This window comes from Vigna umbellata, chromosome 1, assembly GCF_029865625.1.
Source record: "Vigna umbellata cultivar VRB3 chromosome 1, Vumbellata_1.0, whole genome shotgun sequence".
NCBI classification, from domain to species: Eukaryota; Viridiplantae; Streptophyta; class Magnoliopsida; order Fabales; family Fabaceae; genus Vigna; species Vigna umbellata.
This window is the reverse complement of record NC_142165.1, coordinates 51,189,587-51,213,732: the sequence shown is the minus strand read 5'-3', so window position 1 is coordinate 51,213,732 and position 24,146 is coordinate 51,189,587. Positions and strand designations below refer to the sequence as shown.

The 24,146-nt window shown below is 34.0% G+C and overlaps 1 protein-coding gene across 3 annotated transcripts in view; it reads right to left on the bottom strand.

The window, feature by feature from the left end:
• Nucleotides 1–24,146, bottom strand: part of LOC124842130 (vacuolar protein sorting-associated protein, putative (DUF1162)) — a 58,003-nt gene that overhangs the window by 32,290 nt on the left and 1,567 nt on the right. The window contains exons 2-20 of one of the 3 annotated variants that reach the window (XM_088103677.1): nucleotides 24,026–24,103; nucleotides 23,692–23,801; nucleotides 23,402–23,495; nucleotides 21,582–21,625; nucleotides 20,035–20,103; nucleotides 19,861–19,919; nucleotides 16,210–16,417; nucleotides 14,875–14,943; nucleotides 14,683–14,762; nucleotides 12,212–12,361; nucleotides 10,118–10,181; nucleotides 7,874–7,975; nucleotides 5,264–5,455; nucleotides 4,758–4,885; nucleotides 4,009–4,159; nucleotides 3,526–3,621; nucleotides 3,312–3,413; nucleotides 286–344; nucleotides 95–197 (exon numbers count right to left, since the gene is read on the bottom strand). In XM_088103677.1, the coding sequence (XP_087959803.1) occupies nucleotides 95–197; nucleotides 286–344; nucleotides 3,312–3,413; nucleotides 3,526–3,621; nucleotides 4,009–4,159; nucleotides 4,758–4,885; nucleotides 5,264–5,455; nucleotides 7,874–7,975; nucleotides 10,118–10,181; nucleotides 12,212–12,361; nucleotides 14,683–14,762; nucleotides 14,875–14,943; nucleotides 16,210–16,417; nucleotides 19,861–19,919; nucleotides 20,035–20,103; nucleotides 21,582–21,625; nucleotides 23,402–23,495; nucleotides 23,692–23,801; nucleotides 24,026–24,103 (1,958 nt within the window). Of the gene's footprint in view, nucleotides 1–94; nucleotides 198–285; nucleotides 345–3,311; nucleotides 3,414–3,525; nucleotides 3,622–4,008; nucleotides 4,160–4,757; nucleotides 4,886–5,263; nucleotides 5,456–7,873; nucleotides 7,976–10,117; nucleotides 10,240–12,211; nucleotides 12,362–14,682; nucleotides 14,763–14,833; nucleotides 14,944–16,209; nucleotides 16,418–19,860; nucleotides 19,920–20,034; nucleotides 20,104–21,581; nucleotides 21,626–23,401; nucleotides 23,496–23,691; nucleotides 23,802–24,025; nucleotides 24,104–24,146 lie in introns of those variants that run through there. The other 2 variants (XM_088103679.1, XM_088103680.1) reach the window with 2 other exon arrangements.

The following is a 24,146-nucleotide window of genomic DNA, read 5'->3' as shown; positions in this document are numbered from 1 at the left end:
ACCTTTTTATATCACAGTTAAACTAATTAGTCCACTGATCTCATCAAACAATATTGGACACAATATATTTAGTTTGGTAATATAGAGAAGTTACCAAGTTGCTATACTCTGATGCTGTATTTCTCCAAGGAAAATTAACAGAAACATCAAGAATAGTAACATCCCACACAACTTTTTTATTGTTTACAGAAATATATCTGCAGATGGAAAGAAACCCAGAAGTTACCATCATTGTTTGAGAGAGATTTCACATAAAAGATTTTGAGTAATGACACCACAGCTTACTCTGCTTTGGACAAGAGTCGAGTATGGTCATTTTCAATCCCATTCAGTGACAATAATACCTGCATTTTGACAGAAACACAGATTTATGACCAAAATACAAACAAAAAATTATATCATCCTCAACTGGAACTACAATATGTCGACTGGGTGACAAAAGAGAAACTAGATCCTCTGAAATATTTCAGTTAATAATTTTGATTGTGAAATTGATTGTTTCCCAATATAGTTGGTAATTATGAAATTTTCTGTATGAATACTCTGTTACAGTTTTTCTTTAGCAAATTTTTAGATAATTCATTGTTGTAATATTTTCTTTCCTCTTTAGAATTTGGTTTCCTACTTTCACCTAATGTAATTATCCTCTACAAAAAGGACGAACCCTACACAGATTAATCATCAATAACATTTTCATATTTTCAACTCAATGAGATAGAGAAAACATAAAGACTGATTCGATAAACTACAACCCTCCATGTTGCTCCGACTACCACATACAGCCCAATATTGTCATTTGGACAATGTGTTTGATCCAAACTAGTGGATAAAGCAAGATTATTTATAATGAATATTAAAAATTAAAAATCTATTATATAAGTGGTAGTGTACTGCATCACATATTCAAAGTTAGTCTCATGCTGGAGAGCTGGTTAGTTTTGGTCAATGCAGGCCAACCTTAACTGCAGCACCTTCATTGTACTGTGTATGAGAGTTTGTTCTTATCCTACATTAACTGAAGATAAGGTTTAAGAAGTGCTCATAAAACTAGAGCAATCATTATCTTACAAACTAATTTTATGAGATTGAATTAGACACAGCCAAACTTAAAATTCTATGATATCAAAATGTGTCCTTTATATATAGTTGGGCCACCTGCACTGCCATACTCGAAGCCTATAAGTGTTGGTAGACAATGTCTCAAAAAGGGCTATCTAGGAAGGGGGCTACCAGAAATGTTCAGTGTGGCATCATATTGTGCAGTTGCTGAGACCACAAGTCTAAAAGGTTGAGAGCCCGCATTGATTCAAGAGAAAGCATAATTAGAGCTTATAATGCCAGAGCAATAAGCATGAACAAGCTAAGGTTGAGAGAAGCATCACACCGTGCAGTGGTAAGACACCAACTTTGAAGGGTAGACAACCTAAAAGGTTTGTCAAGCTGAGATAGTTCTTAAACCAAATTCTAAAACCTCACTAAATTATTTCACATGCCTTCGGCTAATTCAACATCTTGTGAGTGAATCTATAGTACTCGGTATCTAACATGGCCAAGAATGAATGAGATAAAGAACTTAAGGAAAGCTTGCTTGAGTTTAAATGACCTATAAACAGAAATCAAACGGAAGTTTGAAAAGTAAATATCTAAAGGGCTCAAATTGATACAAGTGTCTATGGCTAACAAGAAAAGTTCAGGGTTTTAACACCGTTTGTTTGTGTTAGATATATTAGATTATTAGATATTTTAAACAGATATCTTATCTTTATCTTTTATCTTTAATTTGTTTGTTATTATTCCTTATTTGTATTTTGGACTTAGTCCATATTTCTTTTATTATAAATAGAATATCCTATATATATATTCAACATAAGGAAGATTAAATCCATACATAGTTTTTATTATATTGAACAGCTTGCAATAAAAGTTTCATTAATTTTGCTAAAGAATTTTACTAACACCACATAGTCACCATAAATAAGCTTCATGAGTTGTATTCACATTTCTTTTATATAAAGTATTCTCATTTCTTTTATATAAAATTGCTCTTCTTGGTACCCAGTCAAGGTATTGCAAAATTATACAACTGCCTTCTAAATGAACTTCTCTTGGACAGTACATTATAAATTGGCCAACCAAACTTACAATGAATGCAATATCCAGCCTTGCGAGTTTGAGGCTGGGTTCCCCAAATGGTTGGGTGATTATCAATTCATATTGGAACTAGTTGTGAGTACCTTGGAGAGGACTACCTACAGAGGGTTCTGACTATTGGAAGGTTCTGACTAGAGAAAGGTTGAAAGAAATGTCACCATGTGAAGTCTTGTTCAATGAAATCCGCCAAGAGGTTGGCTCTAAGGAGCCGTGCTAACTTAGGAACTTGGGTATTATGGGGTAGCTAAGTCCCACATCAAGTACTATAGGATGTTTGGTAGAGTATTTAAGTGTTTGGTTCTCCCTCCTTAATAGCTAGCTTTTGAGAGCGGGTTCCAATGTGCTTGGGTGCCTATCAATCATCATTACGTCTAGAGAAAGTCCTTTCTAAGAGAGTCGTCACCAACTCTTTTAGTTTAAATGATAAACTAGCAAATGTCCTCTCAAAGCTTCTCAAGGACCCTCAATTCAGTATACTTATTCAAAGCCCAGTACATTTTTCATGTATGCTCCAAAATAGTATTGGATATAAAACATGGTTGGATAAGTTTATCAATAAATACTTCTAGGAGTGAAAATAAAATAATTTCTCCATAAACTAAATTTAGCTTATACACAAGTTGAAATAATACTTTGAAAATTATATGAGAGTTTCTACAATGTAGCTTATACATAAGTTAATTTTAGCTAATGGAGAAGTTCATTCTTATTTTTCTTTTTTAAAAGCGCTAATAAAGAAACTTATCCAAACCCTTACGAAGCAGTCCCATAATTAATTTTCTAGTTGATCGACCCAAATAGTCTTATTCAAGCACTTAGGAATTAGCATCATCCTTAATTGTCATGTTAGCAAGTTGTAAGGACTTTTAGCGTACGGAAATATCCAGACTGCTTAGTGTTGTTTGTTCAAGAAAATCAGACAGTTTCAACTCTAAAATTCTCAAAACCTTTCTCATTAACAACTTAACACGCACAAGTCAGTTGCCACTTAATTCATGAAAATATTCAGCAAGGACTAGTACACACTGGACATTAGCAAAGAATGTCCCCACTTTTAAAAAGACACGTAATGGGAATAGGGTTTAAAAGCATGTTGTATACAAAATTAATAATGAGGACAATAATAATAAAAGCAGGACACCGGTAAAAATATTTAATACCCTTTCATTATGAAATTTGATGGACGTAAAGACGTCATAAAACTCCAACAAGTTTGATAAAATGTTTGCATCAACTGTAACTTCCAGTTGTTCGAGTATTCCCTGTTAACACAAAATTGGAAAAGAAAATATGATATAGCAGGACATTTCAGCTTTGAATATGCATACCTACACGAGCATACCAATGCTCGCCACTTACAACAATGTTGGATACCTTCACTGACATGTCCATATCTGTATGGGATGAAAATTTTACTCGAAAGCTGCAGCAATCATCCAAATTGTCCAGTAAATGGTTTTCAGCAACAGGCTGCAAATCAAAGTATATAACCATCGTCGGTAATAGAAATTGAAATAGGAGAAGTCGAATAACTATCAGGTTAAAGTTCCTAGCATTTTGTTCTATCTTATTTACATTGTGAAAGATGAAATGAAATAATTTTCGGAATCCAGTGAGTAAAATTTGGAATAAAACATCAAAAGGAAAATTGTCACGGCAAGGTTTATATCAAACTGGAGAAAAATCTATCCAATGCCCATAAAAGTAACACTACTCTCTGGCAATGACTGTTGAGCAGTAAAAGAGCCAACAGCCAAAAATATCTGTTAAACAAATAGAAAGCTTACAGGTTGGGTGGCTATAGAAAAAATGGGAAATATAAAGAACCATGTATCCAGAAGGAAGTTGGAATGATACCCCTGCAATATGTACAACGACTTTCTTGTTGCTTAGATCAACCATTTTGACAGATTTGAATTTGGATATAACAATTCCACGATCTTTGTAGATCTTAGACTTCACAGTTCCACCTTCAACAATTATTTCTGCAATTCCTTTACCATGCCGCCTTAGAAAATGAAAAAAAGATTGGGAAAATAAACATAATTAGTTGACAACTTAAGAGTCCAAGGACATGGCTACATGTTCTATTTCATATCACACATAAAAATCATATCAGAGACAAAGTTTAGCAAATGAAAAAATGAGTAGCATTCTAAAATTGAGATTATGTTATAATTTTATATATATATATATATATATATATATATATATATATATATATATATAAATCACAAAGACCTGAATTGATAAAAATCAAGGAGAAAGTGAGGGAAAATGAATTTCTCTTTCTTTATTTCAACAGTAGGGTTAAAGACAAATAAAACACGGATTTCACTGTTTAAAAATTTAAATAGAATGAACTCCTAATAGGTTACTTTAAATATAGTAAATGATCTCACTCATACTCCGGACTGTGTTCCAACTAAAGGCCTAACAGCTGGGAAAGAAACATTACATTAAACAGCATAAACGGTATGACTGGCTACAGAACTGAACAAAGCATTACTCTAACATGAATCATGTGATAATAGAAATCATTCCCCTAGGATTTAGATGAAAAAAGTATCTCAAAATGCTTTTGAACAAAGGATACAGCGCCATACTTGCTACAAAACGTAGCAGAAATCTGATCAATCTCAAACATCATTGAAAAAATGCATAATTCATGCTTTGCAGCAGAATCAAAACTGGACGATACAAGAGGATGAAATTCAGTTGCTTCAGACATATCCTGCAAAAATACAGAAAACAGAAAATTACACAATGCAATATGTGATTCTGATGTTTACAATTCATTTGGATATAGAAATGCCCTGACCTAACAGAATAGCAAAGAAAAACAATTATCTCGCCAACAAATACACCCAGCTTCTCATTGTTAAGAATTATGATTGATTATTTGAGATATTTATTTTAATCAGTTAGTGTCAACCAATATTAATAGCATAAGGGGGGTGACCAAACACTTCAATATTCTACCAAGCATCTTATACAAGAAGAAGTAAAATTAGGTACCCAATAGTACTCAAGTCCCTATCATATTTTTGTAGTATTTATTTCTACAAGTTTTCGGCCAAACAACAGCAAGCGCATTGAAGGATGCATGTACCTTAACATCAAATGACACAACTCCAGAAAATTGACTTGAATCATCAGTTCCTCCGGCCCCAAGCATACCACGAGAAAGCCAGTTTAACCATCCCTGAGATTTAACAGTGTGTTCATCATTGCAAGACTTCTCTGTGGGAATATCAGTGCTAATCTTGCCATTGTTAGGAGTTGAACACCTTGAGAGAAATTCCTGTAAACATAAAAAGGAGAACATTTGAAAACAAATCACACATCACAAAATGTCTTAAAGAAAGTGAATGGTAGAAAACTTAGTTAACAAACTGCACTATTTGTGATTTTCACTCTGACAAAATAAGAAGCTTAGAAGATTAACATAGGCAACCGCTTACAATAAAAGCTAATTTTAGTAGTAGCTGACATGTATAAAAGCTAACAGATGTAACAATTACTAATTATTCAACCTCACAGTATTTACTCTAACACAACCTCCCTCCCTCCCTCTCCCCCTAAGGCCTGGTCAGCACATCTCCCCATTGATCAAGAACAAGAATATGATAGATAAAGAGCTAATATTTTCTTGGAATAGAGTTTGCTTATTCCAAGAATGAAATTTTCCTCTCCCAAAGGAATGTACTTGATTTCCTCAAAGAAATAGGAAAGTTGGGATGTAGAACCTTAACAGTTCCTATAGAATAGAATCACAAAATTGGAAATGAAGAAAGTGTTACGGTAGAGAAGACCCAATATCACAGATTTATAGGAAAATTTATTTATCTATCACACGCAAAACCAAACATTGTGATAGATTTCTTTAAGCAAGAAATCAACCACACTAAAACACACTCACACGCACCCAAAATACTGGAAAAGATTTTGTTTATTAACCTTGAGACCAAAGAATACAGAGTACAATGTCAAACACTATCAAGGGTACACTCTCCCTTCACATAGGACACAATGGTCCTATCTATACAATCAAGCAACAAAAACATGTCCGTCACCAGACACCCCTGCCCTCTTATAAAGCCACCTCATCTTGCTAACCAACCTCTAACTATCCAACAAACTTTCTAAGCCTCCTAACCGGCCAACAGCCTACAACCTCCTAATTAATTTCTTTTCCTCCTTTCATATACTTTTAAAACCCTATCACATTGCTTATGCAGTTAGTGTAGTGAGCCAATTTATACATGATCCAAGAGAGAGACACATGCAAGCAGTTGACAAAACTCTCCAGTACTTGAAGTCAAATCTATGAAAGGGGTTATTATTCAAAAGGAAAGACACATTGACTATGAAAATATATACTACTGATGCTGACTATTCAGGTCACAAAAAACCTATTCCTAGGTATTGTGTGTTTTTTGGAGATAGTATGGTAACGTAGAGGAGCAAAAAGCAAGATAGAGTATTTTGTTCTAGTGCAGAAGCTAAATTTCGAGCTCTTGCTCAAGGAATGTGTGAAGGACTCTGGATAAAAATCATTTTAGATGACCTTAAAGTCAAGGTGGACAACCCTGTGAAACTATACTGTGACAATAAGTTTGCCATGAGAATTGCCAATAATCCAGTACAACATGACAGGACCAAACCCACTAAGATTGACAGACATTTCATCAAAGATAATTTAGACTGAGGATTTGTGATTACAACTCATGTTCTTACAAAACTTCAAATAACAAATATTTTTACAAAAGGGCTCCCTCAGGGTAGATTTCAAGATTTTGTAGGCAAGTTGGGAATGATTGATATTCATTTACCAACTTGAGAGAGAGTGTTGTAATTAGAATAAAACCTTCCTAGTTAAAGAAAATATTTGTAGAATCTTCTAGTTTATTTTTCAGCATATTTTTTTTTCTTATTTCCTCTTTTGGAAGATTAGATTGTTACAAATAAGTGTAAAGAAAATGTAAAAGACATGAATGATAAGAATAAAAATCATTCTCCTTTTCAAGTAATCCCCTACCACCAATCTTAATTTATATTTATTTATAGAGTCATCTTCATTTTCCCTGACTCTAAAACCTACTTAAAGCCAAAACAACTTGTCTACGAAGAGGTAGAGATACTAAGTCCTATGTATTTTGCTGCATGACTGCACTGTACTCCTGCTGCATCAAGCCAACCAATTAGCAACCTCAAGTGCTTGCTTAAAATTTTTAGGTACAGAATGAGAGAGAAACAATGAGGGATGAATTCTAGATTGTAGAATACCAGATATAGGTGTAGTCTGCATAAGATGAGTTTTAACTATTGTAGTTGTATTAGGAACAGAAACAGACTCAGAAGACGATGAGTTAGAGGTGATAGATAGCATATTAAAAGACTCAAGCGCAACAGAAGTTGTTGTGAAGGAGCTGGAGAATTTTGAGGTGGTGTAAGAGTGAGAGCTATGCTGAAATACAAATTAAGATCTTTAACAGAATTGGAAGCATTTGGAAAAGAATCTACACAAGGAAAACCATGTTCATTAAACAGAACATCTACTCTGCCACTTGGTGATAGACACTTAACCCTTGTGAAATAGAGAACATCCCAAGAACAAACACTCCTCAGATTTCAAAGTTGAATAAAATATGCAAGTCAAATAAGGAAAATAACACCACCAAATGAACGCTGAGTTTTCATTAAATAACTTGGAGTTCACCTGCATCTCAGATTCTGCAGCAGATCGATAATTCAGTATGTCATCTAAATCTGATTCCTTTTCCATTTGCTCCAAATCTTGAAGAACGTCATCATCAACTAGCTAATAAACACAAATCTAATCATCATTAACAGGAAACACTACAAAGCTCCTAATCTAAAACATAAGTTCAAAAGAGAAAATGAGAAATGTAATGAGAACCGTATGTGGCTAAACTACACAGCAGAGCTGAATTATTAGAGAAAAACTATAAGGCAAATATCAAACTTATCCTAATTATCAAAATTACATCATTCCATTAGCATTTGCAATTAATACAAGTCATTTTTACCAAGGTTGTTTATCTGTAATTTATTAAAGGACCACCCAATCCAAAAGATTTCATTAAAACACATCCAACAAATAATTTAAATAAACAAGGTTTAATCAGTCATTCAGTCTTTATCGCTGTGCCAATTTTTCATTTTAGAAACTATACCTAAACAATCAGCTGCCGTCCCAACACGAACAATTTTTTTTCTGTTTTAGTATAGGAATGTGAAAAATATATTTGGCTACTTATTATTAGGTTTAGACTTGCCAGCTGCCAGGTGACAGCTGACTACAGCTTTTTCAGTTACTTGTAAAACAAAGATATTGGTTGCTATAAAGATGGACAGCTAAATAAAATATCCAACCTGTTGAGATAGAGAGCAAAGAAGCCCATCAATGCAAGTGATAACAAATATGAAGTCTTTGATACAGGTTATGAATTGGTTGCACGTGCCAGGATAAATGGAGTTCTTACAGACCATGGGGATAAGTGAGTAGAACTTGTAACCAAAAGTATGTTAGAATTATGATTTGGGACTAACTCAACTCAACAAAAATGGCTTGTTTGGAAAAAGTTGTCCCTCACATATATAATCTTTTCAGATTCTTTCCCTAGTCAATGACATGGTCTTTTTCCTAATACACCCCCAATGTCCAAGCCTATTTGGCTTTTGCCAGGGTAATAGGTAGGTGGCCCTTTTAATGGATCTAGGATGGGTTTTGTACTCGTAAGGGGAGGGTTTCTTTCCATATTTATGCTTTTTTCGGCCTGTCTCTAAAGATTTGAAATGAGAGCTGGTCTAGACAAGGTTCATTAGTCAGAGGTGTTGTGAGCCTGAAATTTTGACAAATGAAAGTTCATTGTGGCCAGAAACAACCAAAGATGAAGATCAAAAAGTGTCTCAAGCTGCTGCAATGACTGCATAGCATCATGAACAAGAGACCAAAGTTGAAGCATGGTTTAAAAATAAAGGACCTACCACTAAATAAGTTAGTCTGCATCAAGCACTAATACCATTTAAAAAGAAAATGTTAACACAAGACTTAGGGTGAAACCCATGTGTCATGATGCTGAATTATTCAGATAAGGAAAAAAGTGTTTCCATGAATCATGATTTATCCTACATTGTGAATTAAGACACTACTTACATACTCTCAAAGCACACTCAAACACTAAATGTATTGTACGCAAATTAAATGTATGGAAAAATATTTTTGGACACCAATCTTTTTTATCTACATTCATTTGACAACTAACTTTTATAATAAAATATTATAGTAAAATAATAATATAAACCTAAATAAAATAATAACTTATGAAGTTGTAACATGAGTGTAAAAGAAAAATGGAGGTGTCAAACCATCATCATCCTAAATGTATTTCATGCAATTAAATGCATCTCTACAATTTTGTCTCCGAAGTTGGTGGGTGCTATCACATAGTCCCTCAACCAAAGAAATTTTTCATGTAAATCACAGCAGTCTAACACGTGACTTGAGTAACAATATTACCATATTTTTGGAACCTAAATGACAATAAGCGATTAAACTTTGGGACTTAGATTAAATGAATTAATTCCAGAGACTTTCTTCACAATCTAACAGCAAAAGTGACAGTGAGTGACAGTTTCAGAGATTAAAAAGGTAGGTCATTTACTTGTAAATGAAAATATGACAATTCTTTGTCAGTAACTCTGAAAAGTCATTTCCATTTTAGTCCATCTAATAAACTCATGATTTTAATTCTTCACTAGGGACTAAAAACGTGCTTTTCATAATTGTTAAGGACAATAGATTGAAAAATATATATACCAAATAAAACCAAAATAAATTATATTTCCAAATACCAAAAAAATAGTTTGGTTATATTATAAACATATATTTGGTTCCCACCAATATGTTTTCAAAGAAAGAAGAAGGAAAAGAAACCACCTGTTCTTGTTGGAGAAAATCCAACTTAATCTTGTACAAGTTCATATATTTCCGTCGAAAACTTCTGCATCCAGGAAACTTAAAGAATTACTAAGACGAGGTAGATGAATGTGAAGGAGAGACTGCATAACAACACAAATCATAAAGAAATCAGGTATACTACATTTCTCCTATTTGTGCCCTCTAAGTAGGAAAAGGAAGACATAAATTTAAAGATACAAGTACTCTACATAATAAGAACAACAAACAAATTTGACAGACAATGTTGTCCAGAGCTATACAAAGGGGTTTAATCAAGGTTCTAAATATTAGAACTGAGGAAATTACTTTTCACACTTATAATTTGCAAATGATACAATGTTGGTCTATTTCAGGGTATCAGTATTTCTGTTATGTAAAGTGACCAGCCCTTTTACTGATAGGTTTTAAAGCTTTGCTTTTACAAACTCTTTCCTTTCTTTTTACTGGTCTAATGATTCCTTACTCTCCATCTTAGTGTAATCTTCTCTCTTTCTATTTGTTAGATATTGTTGGTTACAATATCTTATTTTAGTTACAATAATGTGTATTTGGGCTTAGCCCATATTTTTCTTATTCTTCATTATAAAAATATTCCACTATGTGTATTTTCTACACAAGGAGAGTTAACTCTATACCATGTTTTCACTATTTTCACTTGGAAGTTCTCTACTAATCCCATACATACATACACACATATACATATATATATATATATATATATATATATATATATATATATATTTGTATGTGTGTTAATTTTCATCTCCCGATAAAAGTGTGTTGCTAAAACAGGTATATTAGGATGCAAACCAATAGAGACACCTATTCATTATAATCACAAACTTGGTAAATCAATTGATGATATAGTTGTGGATAGACAATCTTATCAAAGTTTTGGTCGAGAAATTGGTCTACTTCCCTCACACTAGGGCAGACATTACCTATGTTGTAGGGGTTGTAAGTCAGTTCATGCATAATCCAAAGGAGACTCATCCCACATATGTTTATCACATTCTACAATACTTGAAAGGAACTCCTTCTATTTACAAAGGGCAATGAGATGATCTTTGAAGCCTAGACAAACGCTGACTATGCAAGCTCTATAGACAATAGAAGATCAACCTCTGGATATTACACTTTCCTTGGAGAAAATTTAGTCGCATGGAAGAGCAAGAAACAAAATGTTGTGACGAGATCAAGAGCATAAGCATAGCTTAGAGCTATGGCGTTATTGATTTGTGAAATACTAAGTTTAAAGATAATTTTAAAGACTTAAGATTTATTGGAAGAAGCCTATGAGACTGTATTGTGATAAAAAGTCCACGATAAATATTGTGCAACATGATAGAACTAAACATGTTGAAGTAGACAAACACTTCTTCAAGCAGAATTGGATAATGAGTCAATATAAACACCACTCCCCAGGAAATCAACTTGCATATGTATTGACAAAAGGGAAAACCAGTGCTACATTTCAATCTATTGTTGGCAAGTTGGGAATGGATAACATCCACTCACCAACTTGAGGGCAGTGCCAAAATCCCTTGATTTATGCTGCATTTAATATTTCGGTGTACAATTTTAATTGCATAACTAAGAAATTTAATTACATTTCATAATTAGGAAAATTAATAGGCTGGCAGCATATTATATATTTATTGTACAAGATCTTTGATTATATCCATTATAAATTAGGATTTTAAGTTATTATGTCTATGTATTGTATTTAAGAGCAATTGCTCCTCTATGAATAATATCATCATAAACATCTTTTCTGGAAATGAGGATTACCATAATCTTGTCCTTGATGCCATACCTTGATATGAGAGGCCAAGGTGTCATAATTATTGCCATCTAACTTGCCAATACAGAGGATGACATCGACAAAGTAAAGATAGCAAATTCAGATCAAGAAGCAATTCCTGAAGTTACCATATTAACGTGGAGGAGAGAGAAAACTAGAACGGGAGAGAGAGAGTCCACACAAGGGAGGAGAGACATAAAATGGTCTCCAATCACAACGAAATCAAACACAACCCTTATTCAGAACAAAACTATAATACATGAACTTACAATCGATCACCAAAGTATCTCCATGATGTTTTCTTCAATTTCCTACGAACATCATAAAGAACTGATTGCTGTGCATAGTGCCACCAAAATATTTGCCAGCCTGCACATTTTCTTGGTAAAAGACAATGCCAAGGGCGAAAGCGTCCATACCTATATAATATAAAGATTAAAAATTTTAAAAACATAAAGCTGTACTTTTTACATAAGAGACAACATCATTGGAGAAGCAAGAACTGAACGAAAAGGAAACATAAAATTAGAATAATGCTATTAGGATGATCCCAGAAAGGTGATTTTCCCCACTTAATGCTCACGGAAGGGAAAACAACAAATTAATTACATTTGGATAATCAAAGATTTGAAGGAGCCATAGAGTAATTGCTGCAAGTACCAAGTATTTACACAATACTTCTGTTATCAAATGTAACAACTGAAAGTCTGAAACCAGTTTAGCCTGTCAAGAAATTACAACTCCTGAGTCACTAAACAAGTATTCATTTTTTATCCTTGTGATACACTATTCCGCATAAGAATGGAAGTCTGAAACCAGTTTTAGCTTTAACTCAGATAACCAATGTGTATAATGAAAAGTGCATGGTTAGTGCTGAAGTTAGATCTAGCTTTTATGCAGAACACGAAAATTATACAATTGGTGGAACCACGTGTCTTCCTAGATAAATCTTTTCGCAATTAACAATAGATGAAAAGAATAAATCAATGAATATACTCGGAATTCATAAAAGAGAATTGTACTGTTGATATAATACTAGAATAAGTGAGCAGTCAATAACTGCAAATATTTTCACATCCACTGATCTGATTCCAACTACTGCAATAAGAAAAATTGACAGACTGACAATTTTTTACTTTAATATTAGATTCACAAACCTTTCTGATCAGCTGAAGAGTTTCTACAATCTTTTTCCAAAATTAAAATTGTTTTAGAAAAATTAAGTGAACAGTAAATAATTGTCAGTGTTTTAACCTTGCCTCGTGTTTCACTTCATATATATCAATGTTGTTAGATATATTATCTTTATCTTATCTTTATATTTTATCTTTAACTAGTTTGTTATTATTCCTTATTTTTATTTTGAGCTTAGTCCATATTTCTTCTATTATAAATAGAGTATCCAATGTGTATATTCAACACAAGAGAGATTAATCCATACATAGTTTTTCATTATATTCAACATGGTATCTAGAGCCAAGTTCTTTTGAGGAAAAAATTTTGTTGCCTCTATCATCTACTACTGTCAGTGGTGCCATCATCTACCGCTATCGTCTACCGCTGCCACTACCGGAATTTTAGTTTCGACCAACAATCACACGGTTTTGATCGTCTTGGCCAGGCGACCACAGTGCTGTCAACAAAGGCTTCATCGGAGCTCCTACGCACTCTCGATGCCTTTTGAAGTTGTGGATCTGCTCCTTTTTCCGTCATGCGTGGTGGCAAGTATCGTCTCCTTTTAGGCAGCGATTTAGAGTGTCAAGGTCGCTCTTTTTCCTCTATCAGGTTCATCGTGCATAGTCACACGTCCCGTCTCCTCTTAGGCAGCTATTCAGAGCATCGAGGTTGCTCTTTTTCCTTTTTCAGGTGCCTTGATTGGAGAATGTAGGATTTTTAAGGTTTCTCTCTCTCATTCGTCAATGACTTCTTCCGCTGCTATCTCTTCTGACCTCCCTTCTATCACCATTGTGTTTGACCCATCCATATATGTTTTTTCTCCCGTGGCAAAGATGGCTTTTTTTAGTTTATTTATAATCATTGTGGCTCTTCAACAATGACCTATTTATCCATTGGATGTCAACAATGCATTCCTTAACAACGATTTTCAAGAAGAGATTTACATGGAACAACCTCCCAAATTTGTTGCTCAGGGGAGTCTTTTGAGTTGGTACTTCGTCTTCTATGTCGTTTTTCCAAACCTTAACAATTTAATGTCACTCAAGTGCAGAAACAGATATTTTCAATAAGTCTTTATTGATTATATTATTAACAAGCTTGGTACATACAATTTGTATGCACAAGCTTGAGGGGGAGTGTTAGATATATTATTTTTATCTTATCTTTATATTTTATCTTTACCTAGTTTGTTATTATTCCTTATTTTTATTTTGGACTTAGCTAATATTTTTTCTATTACAAATAGAGTACCCTATGTATATATTCAACACAAGGAAGATTAATCCATACATAGTTTTTCATTATATTCGACAAATGTTATTTTGTTTCTATAAAAAATAACCATTTATGCATCATGTGAAAGTACAAAAACAACTATTGCATGCTATTGTAACATGTGCAGCATGAGCTTAATGTGTCTATTTCCTTTTTCCTTTATGAAGATTGAGTTATTCCTTACAAGAATTGACTAGGTGAGATTTTCTTATTTGTTGTAATCAGACTCAATTATGACACAAATGTTTATCCTCATATTTTCAAGTCAAGCTTCTGGCAAGGAACTTACTTTTCTCTTAATCTACAAGTGCAAATATAATCCCACACAAGACACATGTGCTGTAACTGAACCTCGTCTAAGGATATAACCTGATAAATGGGGACAATATTAGAACTACATATAAGCAATGCAGGCAGAACAGAAAAAGATAAATACCAACATCTTAGTTAAATTGACAAAGTTCACAACATGAGTACCAACCAAGCCACTCAATTCGGCAGTGACAGAATACTGAGGAGTATTGTCATCAAGCTTTTGCAATCTGTTGTCCTGGAAAAGAAAATAAAAAGCAAAGCGTAAGTAGGAAGAAAGGCTTCTCATGGTCTTCATATAAATTAAACAAATACTGACCAGAAGGTTATGCATAAAAATAATAAGGGGGGGAATGCAAACACCTCCACTGCACAATTAATGGAAATATACAGTAAATACAAAAGAAGGTTGGAGTGTTTGCAAAAAATTGCAAGAAATGAAGTTAGTGGTTGTCAAAATTGTGGCTAAGGTCATAAAATTGCACAATCTTACGTGTTTTGGAGGCTGTCCATGCTGGGTCAGAGTGAAATCACTGATCTTGCTTGTTAGAACATAGAATCAACAAGTTTTGCTTTCCAATACCAATTTGAATAACTTGGTTTTGTGTTTGGTTTCGACAATTCAGGTTGCAAAAATAAACTATACTTCTAGTTCCGTTACAGATAAAGTTCCCTACTATCTGTTTCTTCACACATAAATCTATCTCACTCTCTCCCTTGTTGATCTCTCCAGGTCAGTCTTCTGCTGTTGCATTAAAATTTTGGCCATCAGCATTCTGATCTCCCACCTGCTGTTCTGACTTATGTTGATCTGGTTTCTATATCTCAGCTCAATCTATATTCTGAGTTAACTTGTCATGCCAAAAAATGTCCTCAAGTTTTGATGCTTGGGTACATTGGAACCATTTTATTGTGTTTTAGTATTTATAATTGTGTTATCATAACAATTCGTTGTGCGATGCATGAGATCCTTTTATAATGAGTTTTTGAATTTTAGTTAAATGTTGTAATTTAGATGTTATTTTTGTTAACTCCATCGTTTTTCATGCATATAATTTTGCATTTTGAATAGGATCCTACAATCCATGTGTTAGGATTCTGAAATTTACAATATTTCACCCCATCTCAGTCCTTGGTAGGATCTCAATATAAACAACATTGATTACAATTACTATAGAATAGGAAATTTTACTGACCGAAAAGTACATGGGGATAAAACATCCGGACAAGTAAATTACAAAAGAAAACAGCTAGAACTTAAGATATTGAATCATGTAACAGGGCATGCCAACTACTTTGCATTGCTAACTAAGAAAAACAATTAAAGCGACCATAAGCAGGACATCATACACATTGTCTCTCTTTCGCTGTAATAGATATAGATATATAAAGTACAGTTCATTTTCTAATAGTGATTTAAAATCATAAATAAAACAACAATTAGTAAGATACAAAGTTAACATGGAATTATGGAGAATGAGGGTTCTACTAAAGATGTCCATACCGAAAGAATTAAGGTTGCATCACATGGTGCCAATATAGAATAGTAATGTTTTCCTTCCAACCTAATATTGCTTGCTGAGTAGGAGTCACCCGTACTGTTCATAGTTACCAAGTCCAAGGAGCCATGAAACAATCTGGAATAAAACTCCAGCCCCTTGACTTCTACAATCTTATGTTCTTGGCCCACTCTCATCCTTCCATTTACAGACCTGACATATAGGAAGAAAAAACAAGTCACCTCTAAGTCAAATCATTTGCAACAGGACAACATTTCAAACAATAACATTAACCATACCAACAGAATGTTACAATTTAATTTGAACTTTAAAGGAGGTTAGATATATGATTTGATTGTCAGAATTATGATTTGATTTCATTAAATAGGAAGGTATGATAAGATTTGATAGGGAAATATCTTACCAAAAATTTCTCATTATTAGATATTGATTCCGTTATTTATCGTTGTTAGGTATATTCCATTTTATGTTAATTAAGAAAACATAGTCCTTATGTTAATTTTGTTATTTTTACATATTCATTTGTATTTGGGCTTTAGTCCACATTCTCATTATTAAAATATATTATCCTATGAGTATTTTCTACACCAGGGAGATTAACCCTAAACCTAGTTTTCACTATATTAAATATGGTAACTAAAGTCAGGGTACCTTGATAACCATTTATACATTTTTTTTCACATCATTTGTACCGTCTTCATCGTTGTTTCCGATGTCTCCGTCGTCATTTTCGTTGTTGGCACTGCCATTTCCACCGTCGAAGCCACTGTTCAGGTCAGCAACCACCCCAATCAGATCGTCCGGGTGAGGCTACCATCACGCTATTGACAATCACCATAGGCATAAACTCTCATTCATAAATTGACTTCGTCAAAGAAGCTTCACCCAAGGCTTTGCTAAAAAAAGATATTGATTTCTTGCTTACGGACAACACTGCTCCCACGCCTTTCCCAAAAGCATCACATTCAATACAGATAGGTTGGCTGAAATCTGGCAGTAACAACATAAGAGTTGTGGTGATCACCCCTTTAAGTTGCTGCAGAACCAAATTACTTTCTTCAGACAAAAAAAAATTCCCCTTTTTAAGCAATTGTGTCAAAGGTCTTGCTATCATCCCATAATTGAATATAGACCTTCTATAGCAGCGTGTAAGACCTAAAAACCCACTCAAAGCCATTATGGTGTTCAAAATAGGCCATTGAAGGATGGCGAATATCGTTTGGGAATCTGTTTCCCCTCCCTTGTGAGAGATGACATGCTCCAAATATTGGATTTGTAGCTTTCCAACTTCACATTTTTCCAATTAACATAAAACCGATGTTGTTGTAGTGTCATGAAAACCTGTCTAAGCTATGCCAAATGATCCTCCTACATTTTACTGTAAATCAAGATGTCATAAAAAAACTAAGATAAACCTCCGAAGATATGGTTAACTTATGCTGTTCATGGCTCATTGAAATGTGGATGGAGCATTTGTAAAACCAAACGGCATGATTAAAGATTCATAATGCCCCTGATTAGTTTGAAAGGTAGTTTTCTGGATATCAGATTCATACATGCAGACTTGATGATATCCAACCCTCAAATCTACCTTTGAGAAGAATTGTGACTTGTGTAACTCATCTTATAACTCTTCTATGATCGGAATTGGAAACTTGTCTAGAATATTTGCTTTATTCAAGGCACAATAGTCCACAAAAAATCTCCAGCTTCCATCTATGTTCTTGATTAAGATGACAAGACTGGAATAAGCATTGTTGTTGGGTCGTATGATTCTTGATTACAACATCTCCCCACCTAGCTTTTCTATTTTCATATTTAGCATTTATAGGTATAGATAAGGTCTCACATTAATAGGATCCACACCAACTTTGATCGGAATCTTATGACCAACTTTGGTTCAAAAAAAAACTCCCTTACAATCCTTTAGAATCTTTCCCAACTCACTCTGTTGTTTCTCAATCAAGTGGTTTGTCCCTTCATCCCTAGACTGCAACTCGACATTCTTCATTCTCCATATGATTGAAACAACCTCAATTTATGTTTCTTTCTTCAAAGATTGTGGAGTCACAAGAGATTTAGCCAAAGTTGGGTCACCCTTAATCTTAATTGGTCAACCTTGTTTGCAGAAATTAGTTGTTAGAGTTTTCCAACTTACCTACTTCACAACTTTGCTAGCCGTGTTACACCTAGGATCAGATCCACCCCTCCTAATTCAAACAAAAAGAACACCTCTCTCACCTTGTATTCTTCCAGTTGTACTTTCACATCCCTGAAACATCCTTGCATTTGTTTTCTGTCTCCATCTCCCAATCTTATGATGTAGGGTGGCATGGTTTCCACTTGCATGCTGAGTGACTTCACTAACCTACCAAAATAAAGTTGTGACTAGCCCCACAATCAATTAGGACCAACACGAGTCTTCCCTCACTCTTCCCTATAGCTTCATAGTGTGGGATTGGGTCATACCTCCTACACAAAACGATGGACAAGTCCAACCGTTGAAATTCATGATCAAAGTTCTCCTGATTTTTCTCCAAATACTCCTTAACCTCATTTGATTTTTCATCCGTCATGTCCCCCAATTCATCATCTTAAGTCAAGATGATAACTCAATTTTTTTCTGGGAAACAGTGCCCTGGGCAGTACACCCCTCCATAATGAAAACACCTTTCTTCTCTTCACCTCACATATTCCAAACATGGCAAGTTTCTAATTCCTTTATTTTTCAATGCAGTGGTTTCATTCCCTCCAATTCTTGATCCATGTGAGATGCCTGGCATTATCATCCTTGTTGTGCTGCCCATACCATTTATCCACTACAAATTACTGAGGTTTTTGAAAGTCTCATCTAGTGATACAACTCGGCTCATCAAGGAAACCAAAAGTTTGAGGTATTGCAGCAAAAAGAAGATTCACTCACTCGTCACGATTCTTGCATAGCTTCTCCCACTATGTCATTAGCTATGATTTGACTACATTAAATAGAAAGATGTGGTATGATTTGAAGATATCGAAGCAAGTTTTGCTCAAATGCAAATGTCATGCCCTCCAACATTTGTTACAAGTTTGACTCATGATACATATGCTCCAACTTGAGTTGGGTGTCAAAGATATTATTTACCTCATTAGCTCTAACAACCAAAGGGCTTACATGGTTCTCTCAAGCAGTAACCTTGAGGTAATGACATTTGTAACAAGTTTTTTATTATATGATACATATGCTTTAGCGTGAAAGGAGGTATTAGAGATATGATTTGATTATAATAACTAGGAAGATATGGTATGATTTGATAGGGAAATAACTTACCAAATATTTTCCTATTATTAGATATTAATTTTGTTTCTTATTGTATCTCTTTTCCATTATAAATAACAATACTCACATGTACAAAACACAGAATTCTTTATATACCGTAATTTCTCTTGTATATTTTGTACGGCACCATAAATGAAGTCAACTTTCAAACCAAATATTCCAGAGATATCATGACAAACTCGAGAATACAATCATGAAAACATTAAGACTAAATATTCCACAGCCCCGAAATAGATCCAGAAAAAACCTGTCTACAAATCTTCAAAAAAAGAAAAGGTCTAATTATAAAAGTAAGACGAAAATAAAAGAGCATTACCCAATAAGATTTTGCTTCATGGTCAAGCTAGTAAACTTTAAACCAAACATAACATGCCCCTGAAAAACATTAAAAACAAACAACTGTCAGTCAAGCAAATCCTTAAAATATGTAGATTTGAAAGCAACATGCAAGACCTGGGTCTGAAAGGGAATATTTGCAACATAAACATACCATATCATTCTGCATATCACTGTATAATACGTGAAAATTCCTTATGTCTACTTGAATGCTGTCAAGGATCTGAAAGAAAAGCAATAAGGCATAAACAATATTGGCATAGAACATTAGTCGCACCAAGTATGAGTGTCTTATTAGATAGAAAAAGATACTTGATAAGAAGAGATATAAAATATTACACAAATAGGAGAATAAAATATCTTCCACAAGTAGACTACTAAAACAGAAAACCACAAAAACAGAACTCAATAGCAACTATCATGGCACAAATCTTCATATAAATTTGAATTGTACTCTTTCTTCTTCCTTTGTTTTTTTTAAATTATTCAGTACCAAGTTCCAGAAAAGAAACTTAAAAAATGGAATCAACCATGCATACAACAAAAAAAAAAGCAAAACAGAAGTCTTAGCCAATACAGCCATAAGAAGTTTATTAATACTAGAAGATAAACTTAGAAACCATTCCTACGCCCTTTCCTAGCAACAACAGTGCTTCAAATAGAGGTAGTCATTGACATGGTACATCATGTGACCAAGTATTTTGGTTCTTGCTACCTACATTATTCTTAAAAAATCAAGTTTAAAAACAGATATGATTCTACATATATATACATATTCTCTATTCCAATATTTTGAAAAATAAACCAGAAATTTTACTGGTAAAGGCACTAGATCAAGGTTTAATGGTTAAACCAATGTTGTCAAATTCGCAAGTATACTCCTAAACTGGCATGATATTGGGAGTTTTGGTGACCAAGCGAGCAAACTTGGGGGCCAATACAGAGATTTCGCAAACTGTCGCTAGATCATGATTTTGCTTGCAAAATTGGATGATTGTCAGTAAAATTGATAATGAACTGAGTCTGTGTGGACCTGGTTTTTTTAACACAGAAATAAATAATCAAATCATATTCGGCTTTTCGGGTTGGGTTCAGTTACCCAACTTTAGAGTTTAAAAAACACAAGCCTATTTCTGATAGGGATCGTAAACGTGAATCAGAACCGTATCTACATCTCTGCAAACACAACCGCAACATCCACCATTGCTCTCCAGTTGCCGCTGATGGCCACCAACAACCCTTATATCACTGTCGCAGGCCATCGTCAACACTCATATCACCCTCACTGACCCTCCCATTACTCTCCAAACACACCCATCATTATTGTTAATTCTCCCATTACCATCCTTGTCGTTGAAGCTCACATTCCGTCTGACATCATTGAAGCTCCCATCAACTTAACCAAAACTCCAATTGCTGCCACCAACACTCCTTCGCAATAGCCAACTGTCGAGGGCATAACCAAACTGGTTCCTAGTTTGACTGGTGGGCCCAATGGTTCAAAAAATGCTCTATCCACACTTTAAGAAAATTGAATGAGGGGCACATTACAAATGAAAATCATTCCTGGCATGTACTAAATAACACAACCTTACAGGAGCTTGGTCCTTGACACCTAGGACAAACTAGACTAGATTGATATGAACAGACTAGCCTAGGCAGAAACAACAATAATACCTAGAGAAAAAAGAAATATGGTACCTTTGTAGTGACATGAGAAATGAACGATTGTCCAGCTTGACTACCTGCAGAAAAAAAACTATTAATAAAATCCAAATATACAAATACTTCACCCAAATATTAGGTTGACCAGATCATGGATTAGCACAAGAAAACAGGTCAAAAGTTGAAATTTAATCGTGTGGAAGATTATTAAATTCTCAAATGTTTGTTAGAAAGAAGAGAGGAAAGTAAAAAACCATTGGAGGATACTGTATCCTAGTGTCCTCTGTAGCAAAATATGCAACAACAGAAAAACATTTGCTCCCAAATCATTGTTTTATCGGGATTGAAAACCACACAAACAGATTCGCCAATAAATAATAAAAATTCATGGTCTCAATCTTGTCTATATAACATATGTATTAGTGATAGGAAACCTTCAATTGAAGGTGTGAAACACGAAAGAAATGAAAAAAGAAAAAAAAACAAAACAAAACAATTTTTTGTAAGAAATATTATTTCTCCGTAATCTTCCAAGCATACAAGAAAAACAAAGGAAATTACTTCCTTTCTCACAGGGCTTACCATGTTCTAAAAAACCTACAATTTCTCTCCCCTTCAAACAACTGAATATAAAGGTTTTCCACTAGGACTGTCCCACTAACCACAACAGGTGTTCCCCTAACTGCAACCTCTGTTCCCAACTGAAACAGCTGTCCTACAGCTACCAAACAACTCAACTACATTAATTTCTACTTTTCCTTCAACAGTACACTCTCCACGCCCTCTCCTTATTCTCCATTCTATCAATTGATCACTACGCATCCCTCCCTGCTAAGTTTAGGGCTAAGCAAATGCATGAATTGAATTATTCTGAAATTGAATTTTAAAGAGGAATCAACAGAACTGAACTAAATAGTATAATGGTAATAACATCATGGTTTGAGTGAATTGAATCAAATTAAATCAATCTAAATTGTTTTAGAATTGCTTGAACTATCTGAATTGTTTGAATTATTACCAATGCACATCTTAATTTAGAATAGATTTTCCAATCTCATAAGTTACAGTCCAATTTAGTTCAAACAGTTCTATTTAGGAACAATTTAATCGTTAAAAATCAAACTAGTATAACAATTCCGTTTAGTTATTTTAAACAATTCAGTTTTTTAATACAAGTAAATTCAGAATTCATTTAGTTCAGCTCAAATATTTTTGAAAGCCCAAGATGATTTTTGTATAAATGAAGAAATTGAAATTCATTCACTAACATGAGAACCTAAGCTTAATAAAAGTCCTTAAAAATATTCATTAGTAAGATATGTTGGAATTAAGAAGGAAACTTACCACGGAAAAATGGAAAAGGATGTCAATGTTATTGTTATTTATTAAGTAAACAATAAAAACGAGCACAATGGTAGATATACGTAACCTTAGCCCAAGAAGCAGAAAGGTTGTTTGCAGGATATGAACCCATGAGTCAGGTCTCAAAGGCTCAACCGAACTTATGTTATGTAATGAATATGAAAAAAAAAATCCCAACAGATAAAAAATTAGGCTTCAATATATGTAAAGGCAGTGTAGCCACAGGCAGAGGGAGAAAGAGCTTATCAAGAAGTTAGACCTTAAGAATTGATATCATACAGAAGAAAATTTCAGTTTTTACTTCTTTGGAAAAAGCCGCAAACACTTCTTGAGGCCTTCCATTCAACTTATAAATAAATTCCCTATCTCTCAAATCAAGGTTTGATACAATCCAAATCCTTATTGGAGCCTGACAAATAGTTTGCCTTCTTACATAGAAAATAAATAAAATATATTTGAACATAAATGCTTCAAATCATAGTTAAATGGCTTACCGCACACACGTCTGGACAATTTTCCCAACTCTGCTGCTGCTAGCTTCGCCTTTTTTCCAGCAAATTCTCTTTTTTCAACAGCATCAGCACTCCACTATTACAACAGCATAGAATAGCTAATAAAGACTACAATAAATAAAGTATATAAAAAAATGTTTGGCTACAAATGACACAACTAATAATCAAAAATTCCTTTACTATGTTTTTTTCATTAATGGTTACAAGTCATTGGTTATAGGTTGCTTTTGAAAAAAGAAGCTTGAACACAGAATGCTGGAATTAAGACGTACCTCTTGATCACCTCGCTGTGATGCAGAAATAAAGACATCCTCTAAAATTATTATAATGGGGTCCCAAGGCTTTTTCCATGGAATTTTTATGCTTAACTTTCCAACTCGACCTAGCCAAATTTTCAAGCTATGTTAGGAAAGAAAAATAGTTCCGACAAGGATTTTCCTACCCACTTATTTCAATCAACCACTTTATCAGAAAAAATAAAAAACAGAACCGCATAATTATAAATAGAAGACAAAGATAATGGAATAGTAAAACAGGTCCAGATTTTTTATCGAAATGAGCTGCATTTGTTTATTATATATTTGTAGAAGGATGAGTTTGCTATACCTTGTTTTAGTGCAAAGGGAAGCTGGAGATAATCAAATGCATCAAGTATCAGCTCTACATTCTCCAGTAGTACTTCCTCTGAGCAATAATAAATGTCAGCTCAAATCAGTTCTCCAAAATT